Below are 26,326 nucleotides of genomic sequence, written 5' to 3'. Positions count from 1 at the left end.
TTATTAGGAATGTAGAGGGCCCATGTAATTCCGTGCTTGCCACTGCCTGCAGTCCATAGCGGATAAAAGCTGAAAAAATGAAGTAAAATTTGTCCCAAGGCCTGCCCCTCTTGATATTCCCTTTTTAAACCATCAGTATTGCCAGGACTCTCTGATACTGGAATAAGACCTCAGCTTTGTAATAATGGGGGAAATGCTGTGTATACCTCAGCTGTGGGTGACCTATTGATCTGATGGAATTACAATTTTCTGGAGATATGCTGAGTCTCCACTTTATCTTCAATAAAGCAAAAAGCTGAAGAAATGAATTAAAGTTGAAGTTGAAGTTCGTGTTAGAGGGGCATTGGACTAGTCTAGTCTGGCAGCTGTGCTGCCTGGGTGATGTAGGGGATGGTGCATCTGCCTAGTAAGTAGGAGACCTGGGTTCAAGTCCCACCCATGGCACAAATTTTAATTCATTTCTTTAGCTTCTACCCTTCTGTTGTTGTTGTTGTTGTTGTTGTTGTTGTGGTCTTCAGTCCTGAAACTGGTTTGATGCAGCTCTCCATGCTACTCTATCCTGTGCAAGCTTCTTCATCTCCCAGTAACTACTGCAGCATACATCCCTCTGAATCTGCTTAGTGTATTCATCTCTTGGTCTCCTTCTACGATTTTTACCCTCCACGCTGCCCTCCAATACTAAATTGGTGATCCCTTGATGCCTCAGAACATGTCCTACCAACCGATCCCTTCTTCTAGTCAAGTTGTGCCACAAACTCCTCGTCTCCCCAATCCTATTCAGTACCTTCTCATTAGTAATGTGATTTACCCATCTAATCTTCAGCATTCTTCTGTAGAACCACATTTCAAAAGCTTCTATTCTCTTCTTGTCCAAACTAGTTATCGTCCATGTTTCACTTCAATACATGGCTACATTCCATACAGATACTTTCAGAAACGACTTCCTGACACTTAAATCTATACTCGATGTTAACAAATTTCTCTTCTTCAGAAACGCTTTCCTTGCCATTGCCAGTCTACATTTTATATCCTCTCTACTTCGACCATCATCAGTTATTTTGCTCCCCAAATAGCAAAACTCCTTTACTACTTTAAGTGTCTCATTTCCTAATATAATTCACTCAGCATCACCCAACTTAATTCGACTACATTCCATTATTCTCGTTTTGCTTTTGTTGATGTTCATCTTATATCTTCCTTTCAAGACACTGTCCTTGCCGTTCAACTGCTCTTCCAAGTCCTTTGCTGTCTCTGACAGAATTACAATGTCATCGGCAAACCTCAAAGTTTTTATTTCTTCTCCATGGATTTTAATACCTACTCCGAATTTTTCTTTTGTTTCCTTTACTGCTTGCTCAATATACAGATTGAACAACATCGGGGAGAGGCTACAACCCTGTCTCACTCCCTTCCCAACCACTGCTTCCCTTTCATGTCCCCCAACTCTTATAACTGCCATCTGGTTTCTGTACAAATTGTAAATAGCATTTCGCTCCCTGTATTTTACCCCTGCCGCCTTCAGAATTTGAAAGAGAGTATTCCAGTCAAGAGTATTCCAGTCAACATTGTCAAAAGCTTTCTCTAAGTCTACAAATGCTAGAAACATAGGTTTGTCTTTTATTAATCTAGCTTCTAAAATAAGTCGTAGGGTCAGTACTGCCTCACGTGTTCCCATATTTCTACGGAATCCAAACTGATCTTCCCCAAGGTCAGCTTCTACCAGTTTTCCCATTTGTCTGTAAAGAATTCGCTTTAGTATTTTGCAGCCGTGACTTATTAAACTGATAGTTCGGTAATTTTCACATCTGTCAACGCCTGCTTTCTTTGGGATTGGAATTATTATATTCTTCTTGAAGTCTGAGGGTATTTCGCCTGTCTCATACATTTTGCTCACCAGATGGTAGAGTTTTTGCTGGACTGGCTCTCCCAAGGCTGTCAGTAGTTCTAATGGAATGTTGTCTACTCCTGGGGCCTTGTTTCGACTTAGGTCTTTCAGTGCTCTATCAATCTCTTCACGCAGTATCATATCTCCCATTTCATTTTCATCTACATCCTCTTCCATTTCTATAACATTGCCCAGTACATCTCCATTGTATAGACCCTCTATATACTCCTTCCACCTTTCTGCTTTCCCTTCTTTGCTTAGAACTGGGTTTCCATCTGAGCTCTTGATATTCATACAAGTGGTTCTCTTTTCTCCAAAGGTCTCTTTAATTTTCCTGTAGGCAGTATCTATCTTACCCCTAGTGAGATAAGCCTCTACATCCTTACATTTGTCCTCTAGCCATGCCTGCTTAGCTATTTTGCACTTCCTGTCGATCTCATTTTTGAGACGTTTGTATTCCTTCTTGCCTGCTTCATTTACTGCATTTTTATATTTTCTCCTTTCGTCAATTAAGTTCAATATTTCTTCTGTCACCCAAGGATTTCTACTAGCCCTCATCGTTTTACCTACTTGATCCTCTGCTGCCTTCACTACTTCATCCCTCAAAGCTACTCATTCTTCTTCTACTGTATTTCTTTCCTCCATTCTTGTCAATTGTTCCCTTATGCTCTCCCTGAAACTGTCTACAACCTCTGGTTCTTTCAGTTTATCCAGGTCCCATCTCCTTAAATTTCCACCTTTTTGCAGAGTCCACTTCTGCCCCTGGAAATGTCTTACAATTTAAAACCTGGTTCCTAAATCTCTGTCTTACCATTATATAATCTATCTGAAACCTGTCAGTATCTCCAGGCTTCTTCCATGTATACAACCTTCTTTTATGATTCTTGAACCAAGTGTTAGCTATGATTAAGTTGTGCTCTGTGCAAAATTCCACCAGGCGGCTCCCTCTTTCATTTCTTATCCCCAATCCATATTCACCGACTACGTTTCCTTCTCTCCCTTTTCCTACTACTGAATTCCAGACACCCATGACTATTAAATTTTCGTCTCCCTTCACTATCTGAATAATTTCCTTTATTTTATCATACATTTCTTCAATTTCTTCATCATCTGCAGAGCTAGTTGGCATATAGACTTGTACTACTGTTGTAGGCATGGGCTTCGTGTCTATCTTGGCCACAACAATGCGTTCGCTGTGCTGTTTGTAGTAGCTTACCCGCATTCCTATTGTTTTATTCATTACTAAACCTACTCCTGCATTACCACTATTTGATTTTGTATTTGTAACCCTGTATTCACCTGACCAAAAGTCTTGTTTCTCCTGCCACCGAACTTTACTAATTCCCACTATATCCAACTTTAACCTATCCATTTCCCTTTTTAAATTTTCTAACCTACCTGCCTGATTAAGGGATCTGACATTCCACGCTCCGATCCGTAGAACACCAGTTTTCTTTCTCCTGATAACGACGTCGTCCTGAGTAGTCCCCGCCTGGAGATCCGAATGGGGGACTATTTTACCTCCGGAATATTTTACCCAAGAGGACGCTATCATCATTTAACCATACAGTAAAGCTGCATGCCCTCAGGAAAAATTACGGCTGTGGTTTCCCCTTGCTTTCAGCCGTTCGCAGTACCAGCACAGCAAGGCCGTTTTGGTTAGTGTTACAAGGCCAGATCAGTCAATCATCCAGACTGGTGCCCCTGCAACTACTGAAAAGGCTGCTGCACCTCTTCAGGAACCACACGTTTGTCTGGCCTCTCAACAGATACCCCTCAGTTGTGTTGCACCTACGATACGGCTATCTGTATCGCTGAGGCACGCATGCCTCCCCACCAACGGCAAGGTCTATGGTTCATGGGGGGGGGGGGGTCTTCTACCCTTATCAAAGATAAAGTTGAGACTCAGTATGTCTCCAAGAATATGTAATTCCAGCAGGACAAACAATAATAGTTTCTCAACGAAGCACAACTATTTTGTTGGGCCTCTGTATTGAAATTATAATATTAGCCACAGTTCCAAATACATTTTACGGTGATGGAAACCACACACACTATATGGAAATGTTATACCAGCCCATGGAGTGCAGATAACAGTCTCATCACTCTTGGAAGCAGAGGCATCCTGAGGAACTCAGCAGATCTGATAATTCAACCATCGGCGAAACCAGAAAAACGTCCATGGGTGTGCTCTTTAGCCTGCTGGAAGGGGGAACCAGATGGCCATCCTCTGTGACCCGCAAGTGAAGTACACTGCGATGTGGTTGTGACTGCGCCCATGGGGGAATCCCTGATAGGAGGCCGCTGACTAGGGTGCTGCTACTGGTATTGGTTGCAGTGCTGACGTAGCAACCCTCATATTGTAGCCACCAGCATCACGTGGTGCCCCTGCTGTTCCTACATCTACATCTTCATCAGTACTTTGCAGCCACCTGGTAATGTATAACAGAGGGTACTTTTGGTACCACTAACTGATCCCTGCTCCACTCATGAATGGTGTGTGGGAAGCATGATTTTGGTAAGCTTCTGTATTAGCTGTAATGTCTCGAATTTTCTCATAATGGTCATTTTGCAAGATGTATGTGGGAGGAAGTAATATGTTGTCCGACACTTGCCGGAGAGTATTCTCTCGAAATTTCAGTAGTAAGCCTTTCCGTGATGCACAACACCTCACTTGTAGGGTCTGTCACTGGAGTTTGTTGAGCATTTCTGGAATGCTCTCGCACTGACTAAATGATGTTGATTTTTATAGAGGAGATTTTCACTGCTCTTTGTTGGATCTTCTCTACCTCTTTTGCGAGTTCTACCTGGTAAAGGTCCCAGGTTGACTATTTGCTTTATGCGGTCATTCCATTTGAGGTCACTCCTAGATATTTAAGGTTACTCCTAGATATTTCACGGCAGACACTATTTCAAGCAATTTGTCATCAACAATATAGTTGTACAGAAGTGGATTTATTTTCTTATGTATGTGCAGTATGTTACATTTATTGATGTTCAGGGTCAACTGCCAGAGCCTGCACCATTCATCAATCCTCTGTGGGTCATTCTGCAAACTGATACTGTCTTCTGACGTTGCTACACAACTGCATCATCTGTGAACAGTATTAAAGAGCTCCCGACACCTTCATTTATATATATTGCAAACAGTAACGATTCTATCACACTCCTTTGAGGTATTCCAGAAATTACCTTTACATCTGTCAGTATTGTTCCATTAAAGGTGACAAATTGCATTCTATATGCAAGGAGGGCTTGAATCCAGTCACAAATCTGGTCTGATACTCAGTAATTTTTTTTTTTTTTTTTTTTTTTTTTTTTTTTTTTTGAACTAAATAGCAGTGCGGGACAGTGTCAAATGGCCTACCTGAAGTCAAGGAACACAGCATCAAGCTGAGTGCCATTGTCTACAGTGCTGTGGATCTCATGGAGGAACAGAGCTAGCTGAGTTTTGCAGGATCTCTGTTTGCAGAAACAATGTTGATTTTTATAGAGGAGATTTCATTAAAAAAACCATAACTCTCCAGCATAAAACATATTCCATAATTCTGCAACAAATTGACATCAATGATATAGGCCTGAAATTATGTGCATTTGTCCTACGACCCTTCTTGAAAATGAGAATGATCTACACTTTCTTCCTCTCACTGGGTACCCATCATTGATCCTGTGAATTATGGTAAACTGCTGCTAGAAGGGGAGCAAGTTCTTTCTCATAACCTTTATAGAATCTTACAAGTATACCTTTCCACAACTAAATGATTGTTGTTCCTTTTCTGTTCTGCAGTTGGTTATCTCAGTATCTGTCATGTCAACATTCATACAATGACTGAAATGGAGGACTGCATTATGATCTTCCATGGTGAAACAGTTTCAGAAGACCAAATTCAGTATTTTGGCTTTATCTCTGTTATCTACCATTTCAGTGCTAGTATGGTCACAGATTGGCTTAATAGATGAGTTTCAAAAGCTTCCTGGTTTTAAGTAAGACGTAAACCGCTTAGGGTTTTTAGTCAGATCAGTTGACAAGATTTACTTTAAGTCATTGGACACTTGCTCCACTCCTCTCCATAAGGCATTTTGCTTCTTTCAGCCTTTGTTAGTCAGCTAGGTTTTGTTTTCTCATGAATCTGTGTTGGTGAAGCTCTCTTTGTTTACATACCAGTTTTCTAACATGGCAATTAAACCATGGTGGATCTTCCCCACGTATTAAAACTTTGCTTGGAACATACTTGTTTCAGGCATATTGAATGATACTGTTGAATTTTTTCCATTTGTGCTCCACATTTTCATCCTAAGAATCTGAATATTTGATGTGACTATTTACATACTTTTCAATGTGCACCCTGTCACTCTTGCTAAGCAAAAATATTTTTCAACCTATTGTAACATTCTTTGTTAATGCTCATAGACATAGTTGTTATCACAGCCTTATGTTCACTGATACCTTACTCTGCACTAACTTGTTCAATAAGTTCAGGTCTGTTTGTTGCTAGGAAGTTTAAGATATTACCTTCATCAGTTGGTTCTTTAATTATCTGCTTGAAGTAATTTTCAGAAAAGATATTCCATGGATCCCTTGATCCATCCTGGATTCTGCCTAAATATGCATGCCCACACTCAGCGACCCACACAGTATGGCAAGGCTGCATCTGCTTCATGTTCTGAATGCAGAAACAGGACCCAGCATCCAAAAGTGTCGTAGGAGCTCCACCAAGCTTCGACAAATGACGAGCAAGGACCGTTAAGAAGATAGGAAGATGAGAAGCACAGAAGTCAATTTAGGAGGCTCTAATGATTTCAACATTTAAATTTTGAATGTATAAATAAATCGTTCTGCCAACCCATTTGGGACTGTATGGAAGAAGGTTGCGGTAAAATGTTTAGTTCCATTGAGGATGCAAAACATCTGGTCATTAGAAGCTGTGGATTGGGAACCATTGTCAGTCACCAGAGTACAGGGCGCACCCTTTATTGCGAATATCAATTCCAAAGTTTCCACCGTGGCCACCAGTGTTGTCGAACAACACTGCAGCCGATGTGAAATTGCTCCCACTGCTGTGTTACACTGGCCACAGAGAGATTGACTGGGGCATGGATGGCTGATGTGCCTGCCAAATGGCACACTGGCGACCCACCTGTGCAAAATTGCCATCGGTACAAGGCCAGTAGATAATGTTGAGGTGAAGCATGATAGTGAATGGATTACTGGAAATTTGTCAAATAGAGAGCCTATTGATGAAGGCGATGTGGTGTTCACTCCAGCAATTTTGGCGGAAGTCCAGAAAGCGACAATAGCAGTTTGTGGTCAATAATAAGATGAAATTTGTGACCATGCAAAAAGTGTGAAATTTATGTACACCCAATAAGATCGCTAATGCTTCCTTTTTGATCTGTGAATAACATTCTTGTGCTGGGTAAATGACTTGCACATAATTTGGTTGCCTCTCCGTTCCATTGTTTAATTTATAACAACAAAAATAATCAGGTGTTGAAATATGTCTGCTTGTGTCTGTGTGTGTGTGTGTGTGTGTGTGTGTGTGTGTGTGTGTGTGTGTGTGTGTGTGTTTGTGTGTTTTTTTATTGTGCCTATCTACCAGCGCTTTCCCGTTTGGTAAGTCATGGAATCTTTGTTTTTAATATATAATGTAAATGGATAGATACAAAATCTACTCACCAATCACCAGCGGGGAACGCACACACAAAAGGATTTAACTTTTACAAGTTTTTGGAGCCAGTAGCTCCTTCTTCTGGCAGAAGAGTTGAAGGGGAAGAAAGAGGGGTGAAAGAAAAGGACTGGAGAGGCTTAGGGAAAGGGGTATAGTTCAGAAAAGTCGTCCAAAACCCCGGGTCAGGGGAGACTTACCAGACGGGATGAGAAGGAAAGACTGATTGTTGGGGACTGCAGCAGATGAGATTTGAAAACCTGAGAGCTTAAAGGTGGAAGACAGGGCAATGTGCAAGACAGAGGTTGCTATTAAAACATCGTGCATGAGTTAATAAGAGTGAAAAGCTAAGTGCATTGTATGCAACAGAGGTGAGAGGCAGGACTGTGAAAAACAGACAAGTCAGAAAATGGAAGATGTAGAAAACTAAATGGAATGAAGAAAGGAGTAATTACTATGAAGAAATGCTGAGACAGAAGGAATTAAGGTGAGGTGGGTGGCGAGAACCAAGGACATGTAGTGCTAGTTCCCACCTGCAGAGTTCTGAAAAACTGGTGTCTGGGGGAAGAATCTAGATGGCACGTGTGATGAAACAGGCACGGAGATCATGACTGTCATGTTGTAGTGCATGCTCTGCAACAGTATATTGTGTGTTGTCTGTATATACACTCTGCCTATGCCCATTCATCCTGACTGATAACTGGGTAGTAGTCATGCTGATGTAAAAGGCCAAACAGTGTTTACATAAGAACTGGTGTATGACATGTATGTTTAATTTATGGTAGAGAACAGCCCTGGTGCCATGTGGAGATGCATTTTTTGCCAATACCTATGGCAAGTGGGGGCTGATTAGTCATAAGGTATTGTGCTGAATGAAGAGCTGATTTTAATTTCTAAAAATCCAGGTGGGATCCTTCTGACCATTGAAAGTGGACTCCCTTTTTACACAGATGATTTAGTGGGTGGGCTATGGAGGCTGCCTGGGAATAAACCGAGCATATTAATTCAATTTTTCGAGAAATACTTGAAGGTCCTGTATGGATTTAGGCAGAAGCATGTTCTGAATGGTGTCTACATATTCACTGGTGGGCCAAAGGCCCTGTTATTGAAGATATAGTCTAAATAATTGACCACTGGTTGAAAAAAGGAGTATCTGAAAAAATTACACTTAACACCTTTTTGTGCAAGGGCTGCAAAAATATGGCATAGACGGTGACATGTTCTTCCTTTGTGCATCAATGTCAAGAATATTATCAAGCTAATTCAGACAATGCAAAATCACTGCAGTAGGCAGTACACAAAACCTCTTGAATATGACAGAGGTCACTGGTGAGACCAAAAGGCAACTTGTTATATTGGTTCATTCTGAAAAGTGTGTTAAAAACTAAAATCTCGCTCAAGATGTAACTGAAAGTATGCTTCTGCAAGATTGATGTTAGAAAATAGTTTCCCTCTGAAAATTTAGAAGAAATTTCATGTAGACTAAGCAAGAGATAAGATTCAATGTAGCCTTCTGCATTACTGGTTTGCTTGAAGACTTTTCACAACTTAAGAAAGCCCCTAGGCATCCTAACCACTAGTAAGGGACCACTAAGGGCGAAGCCCACTGACTGTAGAAATAGAAAACCTATTTAGGTTCTAATCTGTCTAGTGCAATCCTAACCTCATCCTTAATGGCCAGTGGTATCAGGTGAGCTTAGAAAAATCACAGATTTGGTTCACATAAATTGCTAACAAAATGTATCAGTGGCTTCATAGAGAACCAGTATTTATTTTATTTAGTGTATGGTGCTACACACATGGTTTACACTTATTACATTATGAAATTATATGATAAAATACACTATAAAATACATAAGTGAAGGATACATCATGCAGCTCCTGCAGGAGCCATTATCTGACAGGCTTGCTTCCATGTGCGCAAGGCCAGGAGATCCTCTAGAGTAGATAAGTCTGGTGCCAGCTATCGTTCTAGCTCATTTAGCATTACCCAGCGTGCACATGTGGACTTCTTCCACAGACGCGAGCTAGTTTACACCCCATAGAGAACCAGTGAGCCGAACTGATAGAGTGTAGTTCATGATGTAATGAAACTCCAAAGGCAGAATATTCAATAAGGCCAAAATGTTCTCAACCATTGAATATGCCACAGCCACAAATGACAACATTTGAGACACCTGACTATAGATGACTGCCAGTTGCACACAACCTAAAGGTGGAACCTAATGATGGCCACATACCCACAACTTTGATTACATTTTGCTAAGACGAGGGAGTGCCCGCATAAAAGTACATGTCTGAAACTGATGTTCTGGTATCAAAAAGCACAGGATCACTGACAGATATGTTATTAACGTGATTCAGATGGAGTCAGTGCCTGGTTCCCAATGTGCTGCAGCATACTTCTGCAATATGACCTGTACATAAACATCTGTGGCGGCACTGACTGTTAAAATTGACATTACAAAATCAGCATTAAGAACAGTGAAAGAGTGTATTTCTGTAAACTGATTATTGTCTTTGTTTTTCCTTGTTGTTATTGTCTTGCTGTGTACTCAGGTGACTGAAGTGTCCATTTATTATTCTATGGATTTACATGAATAAAGTGGTAAAATGGCAGCATTATCCACATGTTATTCTGCATACTAACTGCTACGAAGATCCCACGTTGGTGGCCAACAGCTATACATTTTTTTATAAACTTGACAAACATGCAGCACCACCAACTTTCCGGACAATATATTGAATACTGCGGACCATCAAAGGTCATTGGGACTTTTCGTCAGTTTTGATTCTCATGGATTGCGTAGTGCTATGAACAAAATGATTCACCCTTGTGTTAAGATGCTAGTGAAAGTGCCTCCCACAGATCTGATTGACTTATCTCATGGAGGTACAACAGAAACTGATACCTGCATGTGTTACAGGACCTACATTAGATCCTAGTGTGCAGGTGCAACACTGCATTCTTACTCCTCCTAGTTTGAACTGTGCTACTACACCAGTTTTTGAGGTGACAGATCCATTTTTACTCCTTGGTGAGGCTTGGCTGGTCAAGCCGCATCAGATTATTTTCATGTTCCTTACCATGTTGATGGGCTTATGCCTGATGACACTCCCAGATCAACTCACTTTAGTGCCATTCAGACACTTTTCCAGCAATGTTTCTGCTGTTCACCACATGTTATCAAAACTGCCTCAATTCCTACCAGATCAATCACAAACATGGTTAGCCACCATAGAGTAAATGTTCTTCATTCACAGTGTTATTGAGAATACAGTGAAATATTCCACATTATTACATCGCACAGGAGAGTATGCTTCTATCATCAATGATGAGGTCCTATAACCATCTACTTTTAACAGATTTGAGATGGCCAAGACAGCATTACTTCAGAGACTGTGAAACTTACCTGAGCAACAAATATGACTGCCAATTTTCTCTGAGTAGTTGAATGGATGGGCACCCTAACATTCTGACGTTATCTACAAAGTCTAGTGTATCCTGCATTAGTACCAGCCAGTATGCTGTGGGCATATGGGAAAGTAAATTGCCTCACTGGATTAAAGTGTCCTTAATTTGTAATGAAGGTCTCACACAAGAGGCTAAATTACAGATGGTAGATCGTGTTTTTGTGTTACAAGATGGGGTGCCCTTGCTATCCATCGGCCACCAGCAGAACATATACTTGGCAGATGTAAAGTGCTTCAGCATAGCTGGCAGCTACTGAGCAGGCCAACCGCATCCAATGTGTCATGACCAGATATACATGGAATGGCAGCAGTTATCTTGGCTTTCACCTTGGCTGACAGTGTCTGAGCACGATCAAACGCGTTAGACTCCATATACTCCCACCACAGGTCAGTACCTTCCGGCGACCAAGATGCACTGTGATCAGCTGACAACAGCCAACTGACCAGTGCTGCTCAGCACCAAGGGTGCTACCAGTGGCCACAGATTGCATGATTATGCTGGTTCTACATGTGCTTCAGAACTGCCATGCATAAGTGCTCCCCTAAATGCAAGAAACCAAACACTTCATTAGGCATTAAAGGTCATTATATTATGAAAGTATGCCAAAAATTGATCTACATGAATGAAACTACTTTGCTTCCAGCATTTGACTACAGTGGCCACTTCTACGTACTTGACAGTAGTAATTAATGTGCCCACCAATGGTGGTAAAAAAAAAAAATAAGGCTCAGGGATTTATCAAAATCTCAGTCCAAAGCTAAGTTCGGGGAAGCTAGTGCCAAGAACAGAATAAATATAAATTACAAATCCAAAGATTAGTTACTGCACAGGGGCACATCATCTTCAAGGTGCAGCCATGTTGGAAGATCTAGGACACAAATACGGAAGCAAACTGTGATGCTGGTGTAGCGATGACTCCAGAGTGAGCTCCTGATTGATGAAATGCAACTGCATTTGGCGCCTGGGCCAGGAAGCTGACTGACAGTGAACCGGCTGCTCAGGGCCCATGAGCTGGCCTAAATACAGTCCCAGGCACCAGGATACAGCTGGGTCTATTTTCAGTCACGTGATTCATGTAAAGAAAAGGTTTGTGGGGCAGGCAACCTCTGATGATGCTTGGGTTGCCATCTGGTGGCCATGCAGAACATGGCCGAAGGCGTGTGTGATGTAAAAGGAAGACAGATGCCCATGCAGTCTGGGTGTATTGTGGGCTGCATGCAGAGTAGACACAGAGCCACAGCACAGCAGTACCAACCAATATTTTCTTGTCGACTCAGGTTCCAAAATCGGCATGATCCCGAACACCACTACATTTCATTAGTTAGTTAGTTAGTTAGTTAGTTACTTGTTCCATAGATCATTTGAATGATTATTTTGTCAAAATGATGTTATATTTGTACATGATCGGTACTAACATTAATGAACACATTGTCGTTTTATCCCTACTCATACAACTTCACTTAAAAACTTCCTTTTTTACTTGCTACGAGGTTTTAAGTAGAAATTCTTCGATGGCATAGAGGAAGTTGTTCAGGAGAAATGATTTTAAAATAAATTTAAAACTTGCTTTGCTACCTGTCAGACATTTTATGTTGGACAAATGATCTCAAAAAATTTTATTGATGCTTATTGAATTCCTCTCTAAACCAAGGACAGCTTCAACAATGGGTAATAAAGATCAGTTTTTCATCTAATGTTGCAGGTATGTACATCATGTTTCTTCTCAAATTGTGATGGATTATTTTTGATGACATTTGTTAGCATAAATATGTATTGTGACAGTGCAGTTAAAATGCTTAGCTTCTTGAGGAAGTACCTACATGATGTCTGTTGGTGAACACCACATATTATTCTCACTGCTCGATTTTTTGCAATCAATACTTTTTTTCTAACTCATGAATTGATCCAGAAAATTATACTGTATGATGTTATTGACTGAAAATATGCAAAATGTGTCAGGAGATTGATATGTTTGTTTCCTAGATTAGTGATTACATGAAGAGTAAAAGTAGCTGAACTTAATTGTTTTAGAAGCTCAGTAATATGTTTCTTCCAGTTTAGGTTTTCGTCAATATGCACACCAAAAACTTTGGAGCATTGTACCCTACTTACTGACTCTTCCTCATGTGCTACATCAGTTTTTGGTATAACTAATTTTGTTGTACAGAATCGAATGTAGTCACTTTTTTCAGAATTTTGAGAGAGTCCATTTTCAGAGAACCAGTTAATAATTCTTTGTAAAACATCATTTACTTCTACTGCCTTCTTTCTAATGGGATTTCTTTTAACACTAGCATCGTCTGCAAAAAGTACCAGTTTTTATTGTTGAATGTTAAGTGGAAATTCATTCATATATATATAAGATGTAGGAAGGGACCAAAAAGGATGATAATAAATGTAGATATGTTGGTGAGTTGCCCACCAAGGCTTTACTTGATTTGGACTTTCTAGAATCTAAATATGACAAGAACACACACTCCTCCCTAAGAGAAGCTGTGCAAATAGCTAACACTGCATCACTCAGAATCATCACGCATGACATTGCCTATCTTCTACAAAAACCTTGCTTTTGTATCAGTGACTCACCCATAAGTTAGTGACTGTGTACTTAGTGACAGTCTCCCATGCACATACGTTTAGCACTTCTCAACCCCTTACCCACCAAGGCCACAGCTTTAAGAGGTTACAGTGCATACGACTGAAACTACAGAGGGACCTCCCATCTTTTATAAGGCACAGCAACTGTCCCCTTGTAAGTTACATGTAGTGAAAGTTGCAGTAGATGAATTGTTAACAAAAGGCATCATATGACCTTCCAACAGTGTGTGGGTTTCCCCGATTCATTTGGTTCAGTAAAAAAGACAGTAAATTTCAGGTATGTGAAGATTACAGAGCCGTCAATGCTCAAACCAGTTCCAACCAGTATCCCATACTGAATATACAGGGCTTCTGTCATCCATTATCAGGTGCTTCAGTCTTCAAATTATAGGCAGTCAAAAGGCTTACTTACAAATACCAAAGGTCACATACGACATTTCAAAGATTCCTATAACTACCTCCTTTGGGCTGTCCAACATTTTGTGCATGGCATTCGGGTTCAAAACCTCAGCACAGACTTGATAGTGCTTCATTGAATCCTCTCTGCACAAGTTTCCCTTCTGTTTTCCTTACCTTGAACACATGCTAATTTTTCCATCTTCACCATGCGAGAACATCAATAACACCTCCAGCAGGTTTTCAATATGGTGTATCAATTAGGCGTGGTGGTGTGAACAAAGAAAAATATCAGTTATGGCAAAAGATAGTGACTTTCTGGGTCATTCTGTGTTGCCAGAAGGGATCAGACCAACAGAAGAGAAAATAAACTAATAAAGCTGATGCCTAGGCCTTCAACTTACCAGTAACTAGGAAGGTTTTTAGGTACGTATGATAAACTTTTATTGGCAATATGTTCTGCAGGCTGCGATAATCTTGACCAGGAAGAATACCAAGGAGAAACAAACTGTACATTGTGTGAATGCTTGTCTCAGGGAAATATGAATTAACAAAATCTTCTTGGGCTTCCAGCTACATCAGGTGGTAAAAATCCCACAAGCTTTCAGCTGAGTTCTCATCGACAATTGTCAAGTGATAAATGCCTGCCATGTCGCAGCAGCCTTGCTGTTATATAGCCGTACCACTGGCTGTGACATCACTGATGCTGTCTCCCTCAACAAATCTAATAATGTTTTTGCCCCAAACCGCCATCCTTGTTGATGGTGTTTTCAGATATTTTTATTTCTACTGATTCTTTTGTGATGCTATCCCAAAATCCCATCATCCTCATAATGGCAGATATTTCATCGTGTAGAATTGGGTGTAGATTTTATAAAGTTTGTGCTGCCGCGGCTGACTTTTCAGGATTGCATACGCATAAGCATCTCCAGTGTTCCATCCAGCATTGCATCACAGTGGGTACTGTATGGTAACTGTAGTAGTGGCCACACTGATATGGTATTTAGTACACTCAAGGCATTCTGAGCCCTAGAGCATCCTTCGCAGGCCTCAAGAGCTGAATACTGATGAGATGTTGTGTCTCATCAGGAGGAGGCTAATTTTTCCCAACACTGTGCCACAGAAAACAAAATGGAAGTGTCTTGTTCTCTTCTTCAGTGGTGGTGCTTTTGTGTGTGTCTCGCCAGAAATAGCCCATGATACCTGTTGGTGATTGTAGCCATTTGTCTGGAAGACTTTTGGGAGGTGACGTAGTTCTAGTGCCAGATTTTCTTCGTCTAAGATGAGCGCCATGTTTTTGCTCTGGATGGTGGTGGCTAAGAGCGTGCAGATACCGATCTGTATTGTAGGTTTCCTGTACACATTGTAACTGAGGTGTCCATTGGTTTTCTGGTGAATGAGTATGTCAAGGAAGGGCAATGCACCACCTCTCTTTACTTACATCATAAAACTAATGAGGTCATGAATGCAGTTCAGGTGTTCTAAGAAGTCTCCCAGTTTTTCACATCCATGGAGACAGATAATAAATGTGTCATTAACATAATGATAAAAGCAACTTGACTTTTTGGGAGCTGTGTCCAAAGCAAAGTATTCAGATTTCTCCATAAAAAGGTTGGCTATGGATGGAGCTAATGGAATTCCCATTGCCACGCCATCCAACTGGTCAAAATACTGGCTGCCATATAGGACATGTGGTGATGGCAATGTGTGCTTAAACAATCCCACAACTGTACTATCAAATAACTGGGAGAGGGGATCTGTGCAGTCTTTGAAAGGAACATGCTTAAATAGGGAGACCACACCAAAACTGATCATTATATCACATTGCCCAGGAAGCAGATGTTTAATTTGGTGGATAAAATAATTGGTGCTTTTGATGTGATGCATACAGTAACCCACATGCTGATTAAGAAGGCTGGCCAGATGTTTTGCTACTCTGTAAGCTGGTGACCCAATAGTGTTCACAATAGGGTGAAGAGGAAAACCCATTTTGTGCATCTTTGGTGGCCCATAAAACATAGGTGGTCTTAATGCCTGAGGGTGGAGATTCTTAATAATGGCATCTTCCAGTGATGACTGTTTTAGGAGCTCCAATGTCTTCCTCATTATTCTTGACGTCATGTCCCGTGACAGTGTCCGTTAGGTATCCTCCTCAAGAATCAACTTAATTTTAGCATCGTATTCAGCTTTATTCAGAATAACATATGCATTGCCCTTGTCAGCTGGTAAAGCCATGATGAGGGAGTCATTGTGGAGTGTGTGTAAGTCACAAAACATGCCAGATTATTTCAAAATCTAAACTCTGCCATATATCTTGACTAGGGCTGAATGCAACAGACTTCACACACACTGCAGTGATACCCTCATGATTCTGCCAGCTGATAAGCCCTGACAAAGGATGTGGCTCTCTTGCATAGCTGCTTGTTGAGAATGGTGGGAGGACTGAGGGTGTGTTGAGAAATTTTATGGGAGATCACCCTATGAAGATTCCACACACTTATCACCCTCATCCTCATAGTGTGGACATTTATGTCAGGCGCATGTGCTTGATTATCTGTCTTCGTGCCCTGAAATTAGAGGCATCCTACCCAAGATACTTCCCACCCCTTCTGAAGTGATGTTCCATCACCCACTCAACCTCAAAGACATTCTGGTCCATTCCTATGCCGCTCCCAATCCCAAGTCCTTGCCACAGGCATTGTATCCATGTGGAAGACTCGGGTGCAAGACCTGCCCAATCTACCCATGCACCACTACGTACTCCAGTCATGTCACATGCATCTCCTACCCCATCAGAGACTGGCCCACTTATGAAAGCAGCCCTGTCATGTACCAGTGCTGCTTCAAACATTGCTGAGCTTTTTATGTTGGTATAACTATCAACCAGCCATCTACCAGGATGGATGGTCACCACCAAACTGTGGCAAAGAGCAAAGTGGACAACCTGTGTCACAATGTGCAGCTGGAAGTAACATACTTGATTTCAATGACTGCTGCACAACCCAGGCTATTTGAATTCTCCCCTCCACCACCAGTTTTTCTGAACTGCGCAGATTGAAGTTATCCTTACAACATATTCTTTGCTCCCAAAATAACCCCAGCCTCAACCTTTGGTAACAAATTGCCCTCACACCCTCCATCCAACTGTTTGCACCCCCTCTGTCCTATCACCTCCTCCTAAATCACGTCCTCTCACCCTCATTTTGCACTACTTTCTGCCTATGCACTCACCAGTCTTTTCCCCTTCTCTGCCCCTCTTCTTTCCTCTCCCCATTAACCTCGTCCCTCCCTCCCTTACAGCCTCCCCACACTGCACTCTATAGCCTTGTCCTGTTGCCTCTAATAGTCTTTTTCATTGTGCCTGTCTGCAAGTCAGCATGTCATCTTTATGGTAAGTAATAGTCTATTCTTTTCATAAAATTATTGACATTCCAACATGCGCTTTTCATTGTTTAACTTCAACATTAAGTTCTCCACAAGCAGTGATTCTCCAGTTAAGTCTGCATAATCTTATTAAAACTGTCTCTTGCTTCTTTATGAAGCTTAAAAGGTTTCCCCCATGCAAGTGGGATTTTATTAATTTCATAACATTTTAGATTTCTGATCAGAATTTAGAGATAAAATAATCAGGTGCTTTGGCAAAGACAAAGAATATGCCAACAGGATAATTCTTCTTCATTAGCTCTGTCAATATTTAATCTGTGAGATCTTGTATCGCTTGCCATTTGGAGGGTACCTTACAAGTCCCAAAATGAAAGGTAGTTGACAAGCTTAAGTTCATAGTTGACTCTGAATGGCTTTCTTAGACACAAATCTTTAATGACACACCACAAAGGTATCTTTTGTTCTCTTTGTATCAGAATTTTATTCGCTTTCAGGAAAGAAACTGAAATCCTTCAACGTTTTTATGAATTGTTTAATTTGTTTCAGGTAAGTGAGAGCCCACATCAGGAAGATAATCACTCAGATATAAATGGTAATTCTAGTGGGATACATTGGGATGACCAGATTCTAAATGCTGCTTTGCCACCTTACAAACCAGTCCTACAAGATGATGAGCCTTTTAAGCCTCAGAATTTCTATACCTGTCCAATTTGTCATGACAGGTAAGTTACTTTTACCTGTATTCATTTATAGTTTTTATAATGTGTACCATGTGTTTTAAGGTATATAAGCTTTATTTTAATATATTATTGTGACACCATTTAGAACATTTTCATTGGTAAATGTAGATTTCCACAGGGTGAACCACAACACCACTGACAAAATGTTTGATTTTGTCTAGGGATATTTCTTAGGACTTTAGTATAAGGGAGCCATTGTCTCCCATGGAATATTACAGAGTAATTGCATTTTGTTTAATTTCTTACCTCCATTTACCTTTGAAGTTGTATTGGACTGAAAATACCTACACAATGGCATATATGTCAGTGGTGTGTGCAGTGTCTTGTTTGGAAATAGACTGGTTCCATTCATTCATGGTACTTGTTGTTGACAATAATATGGCCCACTTCACTCTTGGCCCTCAAGCTCGCATTTGGTACTACATGTTTCTGTTGGGGCTTTGTTGTTCTGGTAGTGATATTTGTTTGTTATCAGTGATAAACTGCAGTATGGATAGATTTACTTGTGAAGAGTTCAATATGGATAGGTTTACTCGTGAAGAGTGGGCCAATATGCACCTCGTGTATGGGTTCACTGAATTCAGAGGAAGAGCTGCACAGTGCCATTATGTTGAACTGTTCCCACAGTGATGAAACCACATCACATTACTTTTGCCACTGTCGGTCATTAAACCTATCCATATGCAACTAATAGCGTCAGAAAAACAAACCTGAGACAGACACAAACAGTACGGAGTGCAATCGTGAGGGCATTGCTGTTGTCAGCAGCAAGTATCGTGAGTGAATGGAACAAGTTTCTTTCCAAACAAGACACACAATACATATTTTCTGCATTTGCAGATAATTTCACTGCCATACAGATACAAAGAAAAGTAATTGCCAACAAGAAATTCAACAAAATGTAGTTACTGTGTAATGAGCCACCAGAGACCACAGGTTCCTTGCACCAAAATACTCAGAAAGTGTCCCTGAACCACCTCCAAAACTTTGGTGGTGGAGTTCAGGTTCACTCTTTATAAGGTAATGTGATGGATGTATGTGGGGTTAGATACACTGAGCATGAAATAGCAACCTTAAAGGTCAAGTATTTTTAGCAAATTATCAAACCATCTCAGCTAGTTTGTTTATGTAGGATGCTCATGTGACCAAATCAGACCAAAGGGGCTGTCAAGCTCGATCGCCGTGAGCAATGTAGCGTGCCCTCACTCCATGAGGCACTGCAGAGATGTCTAGAATTTAATCCAAGACATCAGTGCAAAGTCTGCTGATCAGGAATTGTACACCACCACCTCACCTACTCATGCTATTCAAATATTAAAGGTGAAAATGTCTTCCACCACCTTGAAGTTCAGAGCCACCCCACAACCATGTGTTAATGACCTCAGGTACAGGAGCAGGTACAGAATGAACGAGTAGCTTTTTCTATTGTCCATTTTACTTGTGTACGTGTTTGAGTTACTGATAACTTAATACTACACTGTAAGCCATGGGTAGAATACAAAGAGTAAAGGTCAACCACTCGCAGTGTAGTTAAGGAACAAACAAACAAAAAAACACACACACACACACACACACACACACACACACACACACACACACACACAGAGAGAGAGAGAGAGAGAGAGAGAGAGAGAGAGAGAGAGAGAGAGAGAGAGAGAGAGAGAGAGAGAGAGAGAGAGGGGGGGGGGGTGTACTGCATTTGTGAAACCATCTCATTCCCTATCATAGTCAGAGATTGCAATTATGATTCATCCATAGAACATGGAAGTAACTACACTATACCATACACTGTCCTCTGAAGAACAGCTTACAATGAGAAATATAAACCTGTAATTACCTGCCTGTTGAATGTTGTGTAAGCTACAGTCTGATTTTTCTTTCTAGGTATCTGCTGCAATCCAGCTTGGAATTCCACATGAAGAGGCGAAGTTTGCAAATAAAATATCATTGTCAAAACTGCAATCGTTTTATCACTGATTACAATAGATGCAGCTTTCTGAACCACCTACAACAACACTCAGACTCTGGAGGATATCTGACTGACACACTCCATGTCACAGTGACGCCTCTTGCTGAAGACCAGCTTAGGACAGACCAACAGACATTCGAAAACAAAGATTATACCCAAAACATTTTTGTGAAACCCTCATCTACTGCAACAGTTGGACTCAACAAAAATGGTGCTCCGTCCGAGATAACTACAAATGCAGCAGTTGCAGTGCATACAGAGGAACAGGATCGGCAAAGATCAGCTGTAGAAGATGCCCTTTACACAACTGCTATGAGTAATATTAAAGTTTCCAAAAACCTAACAATGCCAGAGGTGTGCAAGGAATGTGGCATGAAACTTCTTATTGACTTAAGGAATCATTTACTGAGGCCAAACTGTTATGTTGACCCTGGGTTAGAATGTCAGCAATGCAAATTAATTTTACCATCAATATGTAGTCTTCGTGCTCATAAGAGGTATCATCAAAAATTGAGACCCCACACGTGCCCTGAGTGTGGACGTATCTTCTCTCTTTGGGCATCATTCCTGGTTCACCTCAATTATTCATGTTTTCATTTGTCTCGGTGTATTCGATTCAGGTGCCCAAAGTGTGCAACACTTTTTTATTCTGTTGAATTGCTTGAAATGCACTTCTTTTCTGATCACATCAAGACAGTGTTTAAATGTGACTTATGCCCCATAGCATGCTTTGATACTATTTCTGTTGATCAACACAAGGCAATTGCCCATGTGAAAAAGGATGTAAAGACTCTCCAATTTCAGCAGTGCCAGATATGCCCAGATCGCCTCACCCCAAAAGAACAAATTGCTGGTCATGTTTTGGAACATACCCGCAGTAAAAAGTGCCTGGCGTTTGGGTTTGAGTGTACTGGATGCAAAAACTTCTTCCAGCAGAAGGCTGTATTTGGAGCACACCATTGCAGTGGACCACCAGCGTGTGCAGATCGTGCTCAGGGGACTAACTCACAAGGAGACAGTATGATAGCATCTGACTGTAGCACTGACAATGCATGCAGAGATGGGGGTAAAAATACCTCTGTTAGCAGTACCACTGATAATATGAACAGCAGTGATAACTCTGTTAGCACCAACAACCTAGAGACATCTGTTGATAATATTGATGATAATAACTGGAATAATACTACTTCTACAAGCAGCCAAAGGTCTGATATGCCAAAGTGTCTTCCAATAAAAATTTTAACCCGGAGCTTCCCAGTGAAGAAGCTGTCGTCTCCAAAAACTATACAACCGAAACCGGTTTCACAGGCTGTAAAACCACCTATTAGACAGTACGGCAACAACAGGCTCAGCAATGTAACTGTGAAGACAAATGGAAACAGATTTATTCCAACAAAACATATTACACTTACGCAGGATTTAAAAAAGAATACTCTAATAGCAAATATTTTGCCTGCACAAGCAACTGTGAGAAGCACAGATGGAGGTGTATTAAAAGTCCGTAGAGTTATTCGTAATTGTAGTTCATGCAAAAGAGAGATTGTGTTCCATTCTCCTTCATTGGAACAATACTCCATGCTTCCTTCCAAATGTTACAACTGCTTAAAAAAACACAATGCTCTCTCAGGTTCAGGAAGTATTTTTACTTCAGGAAGTAAAACAATTGTGCACCTGCAGAAGGCAAATAGCCCTAATAAAACTTTAGCTGTTGTTTCCGCTCCAAAACTGATGGCAACTCCAGTTTCAAGTACAGTTACAGCCACACATCCCACAACAGTGATACCTACTACCAGGCAATTGAAACCTCTTGGCAGCATAGTGACAGAAAAACTGGAAGAAACTAAAGAAAGTGCTCGTTTTGCATTTAATGGCCCTCATAGTAGTACTGATTCCAAAGCTCCTCCTGGGCAGTTCAAGTGCCACATTTGCAAAAAGCTAATTAATATACAGTCCAGTGATATTCAGGATCATTTTAGCAAAGAGCACAAAAACATAGAGATCCATAAACTTACTCCACTTCTGAAAAAAATTAATATTGAACATTCACAGAAAGGGAAAGAGTTGGGTACTATCATCAAAATGGAACCAGAAGACAGTGAAAGTCTTGAGCCTCCACTAAACACTTCCTCTGGAGAAAAATCTGAAACTCCTGAACCACCTAAAAAGAAAAAGAAGTCAAAATTAGGATCCAAAGACAAACCACCTGCACCTGTTACACCCTTCAGTTCAGGAAAGCTTATATTCCCAGTTGTAAAAAAAGAAGACAATAAGTATGAATGTTTCAAATGTCAGTTTACCCACATTGATAAAGCTGAATTTGAATCGCACATTGTCCTTCATAAGACAGATTCTAGTTCTTTCCAGTGCATGGAATGTGGAATGTGTTTTATTGTCCAACCATCATTTGAGAAGCACCTTTTAGTCTGCCATGGCATAAGAGATGTTGAAAAATATGTAACTGAAAATCTTAATTGTAAACAAGACAGTTATGACCCCTACAATGGATTCTCCCCAGTGACTGTATCATCAGATGACGAAGCTGATGAAAACAAATGTAGTGTGTGCCATGATAGTTTTGAAACATCGGAAGAATTAGATAAGCATTTCCGTGTGCACGGGATGGCATTTCTTCTCAAGAAACAACGAGAACTCAGACAAATAATAACAGCATAATGTGTGGACATCCATTGTTCGTGTAAAAGTTTTTCTCACATTTCATAGCAATGTATGTCATTAATAAATGTTATTTCAATGTGTGCTATTAGCTAATATGTCTAAAAGCAAAGTTTTATAACATGTTACTCAGATTCATCAAATGATTGTTAATTTCTTCGCTATGTGAAGTTCTGTCTTAAAATGATGTAAAAATCTTATGCTCCCATGGGGTAGGTTGCAATTTTATTTGCTTTATCTTATGTGACATGTAGAATAGTGCAATTCAATCACTGCAGTATAAAAGTATGTGTCAAATGTTTGTTCCTTTTATAGCTGTCATATCCCTTCTTTTCTTTTAATTTCACTTTAAAATAAGTTTTCTGTAACTGTAGTAAACTCATTGCTGGACAACTATTATTTTTGTATAAAACTTTCATCATTTGTTACACTAGAGATTTTATGTCTGAACAATGTTCAAAAGAATTTAATGTTTTATATAGTAGATATATATATCACCCATACCAGATTAGCTATTAAATTTTACAAGCTTGTATTAATTTCTCATTAGTGTTTCAAGCACCTACATCATTACAAGGCAATATGAGCTTTTAGTAAACAAATAATAAGGTAAATCAGTTGCCAAGCAGCAGACTTCATGGAATACAGTTTAACTGGACATAATTTGCTTTCCTCTGACCTGGAAAGCTCATTCAGTAAGGGAAATGGGAATATAGGAAAACAAGAGATGGTAAGGGAATGGGAAGAAGGCTAGTGGATATTTAGTGATGGGAGATTGTGGAAATTAAAATTATATTGGAGAAACAGCTCCTCACTGTAGGGCTCAGAAGAGCTGGTGCAAGGGTAGGACTTCAGCCTGTGTTGTCCACAGGGGAATGCTCCAAGGACGTGCATGATTGCTTGCAAGCATGGGCAGCTTGGGGATTGGGCTTGATGGGCAACAGAATATTATGTTAACAGAATCTTGTGTCGGTTCTTGGTAAAACAACATTATAATAAATGAAAATGCTTTTGTTCTATTACTTTTATTTTGTAAAATAAAAGTAATATTGTAGAACAAAAGCAAACTGTTGCTTTTCATTTATTAACAGAATATTATTTTGGATGAAGAGGATAGGGAATGGTAGCCCCCATCTCAGGCCAAGATGAGAGATAGGCACTTCTTTATGTAAGCTGGATTTTAGAATTTGCCCACACAGCCATCTTACTGTTGATTTTGTATGCTTTAGATTCCAACATTTCTAAATTATGCAGTATCAAAATGGACTTTCACGAATCAAGGTACATACAGTTATGGTAAATTTAAAGGTACAAATTTTCACATACAATGTTTGAAACAAAGACTGTATAAGATGAAGAATATTATATAGAACAAATTGAATTGTCTGTCTAACAGTGCACTATAAACTGATAAATTCTCTTTTATATTGCATATGTTCTTTCTATTGACACAGAGACATTAAACAAAGGGTATAAGCCTACCTTAAATTACAGAAACAAATGTTTTGGTACTTTGTTGCAAATGTTGAAGACAGTGCACAAGTTCTATAGTTCTGTTTCTTTGACTTGTTTAAATAGTTTATGTACAGCTATATTGTTAGAAGCTGATGAGGTTTGGAACTGGAAACTATTGGACAAGTTCTCTAAGGTTAATTTCAATCAATTTATGCTCCCTATATTCCTGACACATTGAGGGGGAGGGGGGGGGGGGGGGGGAAGGCTTGGATCTTGTTCCTTGCCACGGACAACCAGGAATGTGACACCAAGGTTGACCCTATTTAGGTGTTTCTTGTAACTGCAATGATTGATCTTCAATCTTGCAGTATCTGTTGTGAAACTTCTTGAGGCTTTCATCTTATGAAACCTGGCATTACTTGAATTATTGGACAAATTAATGCATATTGGCTGCCTTTGTTAATAGATGTTCTTAATCATTTGTCTTGCCAGTTCCTTGACAACTCCTTTCTGAATGTGTAAATTATTTCTGTTTCTGGAATTTCCTCATACTAAAAGATTCCCCTTTGCAGATGCTTCCATAGCAAGAGCATCTACATTTTCATTTTCATGGATTCTAGAATGCCGTTTTTGTCCAAGCCATTATAGTTTTTTTATGTTTCCTCTTCATCTGGAATATGATATCTACTTTTTGTTAGCTATTATATTTGTAAAATGGTTGTGAGGTTTCTAATGCTATCAGATATTTGTGACTGTTGTTCCTTCAATGGTTGTCTGCGCAAATAGTGAGGATCCCAGTACGATAATCAACACAGCTATTGTTGTGGTAGAGTGTGGGACCGGCTTGTACAAGCCTCGTCATTCATTTTTTAATGCCCACCACTTGAATCCGTTTCTGTATATTATGCACACTGCTATGTGCTGGCGGAGGAATTCCATTGCATTTGTTTTGCTAAGATCACAGTTTTCATCTACATCTACATGAGTACTCTGCTAATCATATGTAAATGCTGGCCAGAGGGTTCATCGAACCACCTTCACAATTCTCTATTACTCCAATCTCGTACTCCCCCCTGCAGGTTCGGGGGTAAGAATAGGCCCGCTATATTCCTGCCTGTCGTAAGAGGCAACTAAAAGGAGTCACAAACATTTCCGCCTGTCGGATTTGACCTCCATATTTCCAAATTCTTCCGAAGAGCGAGCCAATTGGGGAAGGGCGCATTACATGGTGCATTGTGGTGTCCATCGTGCATTGAGACCTTTAGCCAGCTTTCTCGTCGCCGCATTGCTGTCCTGCTCATTCTCCATCTCTTGGGCGGGGATACCTTCCTGGGCGCGATTTCCACAATGCACTGTGCAGTGTTAGTTTTTGCGGAGACGACAACCATGGACTTCCTTGCACCTAATATCCAGCACGGGAGCCAGCCCGTTGTGGTGGGGCTGCCATGTACCCTGTTGGTTGTAACCCCCTGACAACACAGGGACCGCTCTGCTGATGCCTGCGCCGTTAACTCCCCACGGCATCAAGGAGTAGATGCCTATCTCCCTGGGGCATTGCGACTCCCCTAGCAATGGCCATCCTCCCAGGTGGCCCTTGCTGAGGCTGGGTGGTGCCCGTGGGGAGGGTCCTTGGTTGGAGTGGGTGGCTTCAGGGCGGATGACCCCCAATGAAGTGTGGTACATCATCTCTCGCAGGTGGCCAGCCGCCAGCAGTCTCTAAGCACTCTTAGGCTCAATTTAACGCTCAGAAATATGATCCCAAAACGTTCCCCTCCCTGGCCACACCGGGAAGGAGCATAAGTCTCAGGATGGCAGTGACAGTTATTCACCCCGGTTCCTAGTTTGTACGAGAGCTGATGGGGAGTCTTTCATGTCAACAAAGCCTCAATTCTTCGTAGAGCATTTAGAGGACAAGTTTGGGGAGGTGGAGGGCTTGTCCAAAATGCGCTCTGGGTCAGTATTGATAAAAATGGCATCCTCTGCCCAGTCATGAGGGTTACTTGCTTGTGACAAGTTGGGGGATGTTTCCGTTACCATCACACCCCATAATAATTTAAATATGGTCCAGGGTATTATTTTCCATAG

General features: G+C 40.7%; 1 protein-coding gene across 4 annotated transcripts in view; it reads left to right on the top strand.

The window, feature by feature from the left end:
- LOC126191065 (zinc finger protein 532-like) overlaps nucleotides 1–23,722 on the top strand; it is a 78,519-nt gene extending 54,797 nt beyond the window's left edge. For all 4 annotated transcript variants that reach the window (XM_049931782.1, XM_049931783.1, XM_049931784.1 and 1 more), the window contains exons 3-4: nucleotides 17,951–18,126; nucleotides 20,029–23,722. In XM_049931782.1, coding sequence (XP_049787739.1) covers nucleotides 17,951–18,126; nucleotides 20,029–22,786 — 2,934 coding nt within the window. In that variant the 3' untranslated portion in view covers nucleotides 22,787–23,722. The remainder of the gene's footprint in view (nucleotides 1–17,950; nucleotides 18,127–20,028) is intronic.
- Nucleotides 23,723–26,326: the final 2,604 nt, after the last annotated feature.

Source organism: Schistocerca cancellata, chromosome 6, assembly GCF_023864275.1.
Source record: "Schistocerca cancellata isolate TAMUIC-IGC-003103 chromosome 6, iqSchCanc2.1, whole genome shotgun sequence".
Taxonomy (NCBI): Eukaryota; Metazoa; Arthropoda; class Insecta; order Orthoptera; family Acrididae; genus Schistocerca; species Schistocerca cancellata.
The sequence above is the reverse complement of the archived record's forward strand: the minus strand, read 5'-3'. Positions and strand labels throughout refer to the sequence as shown.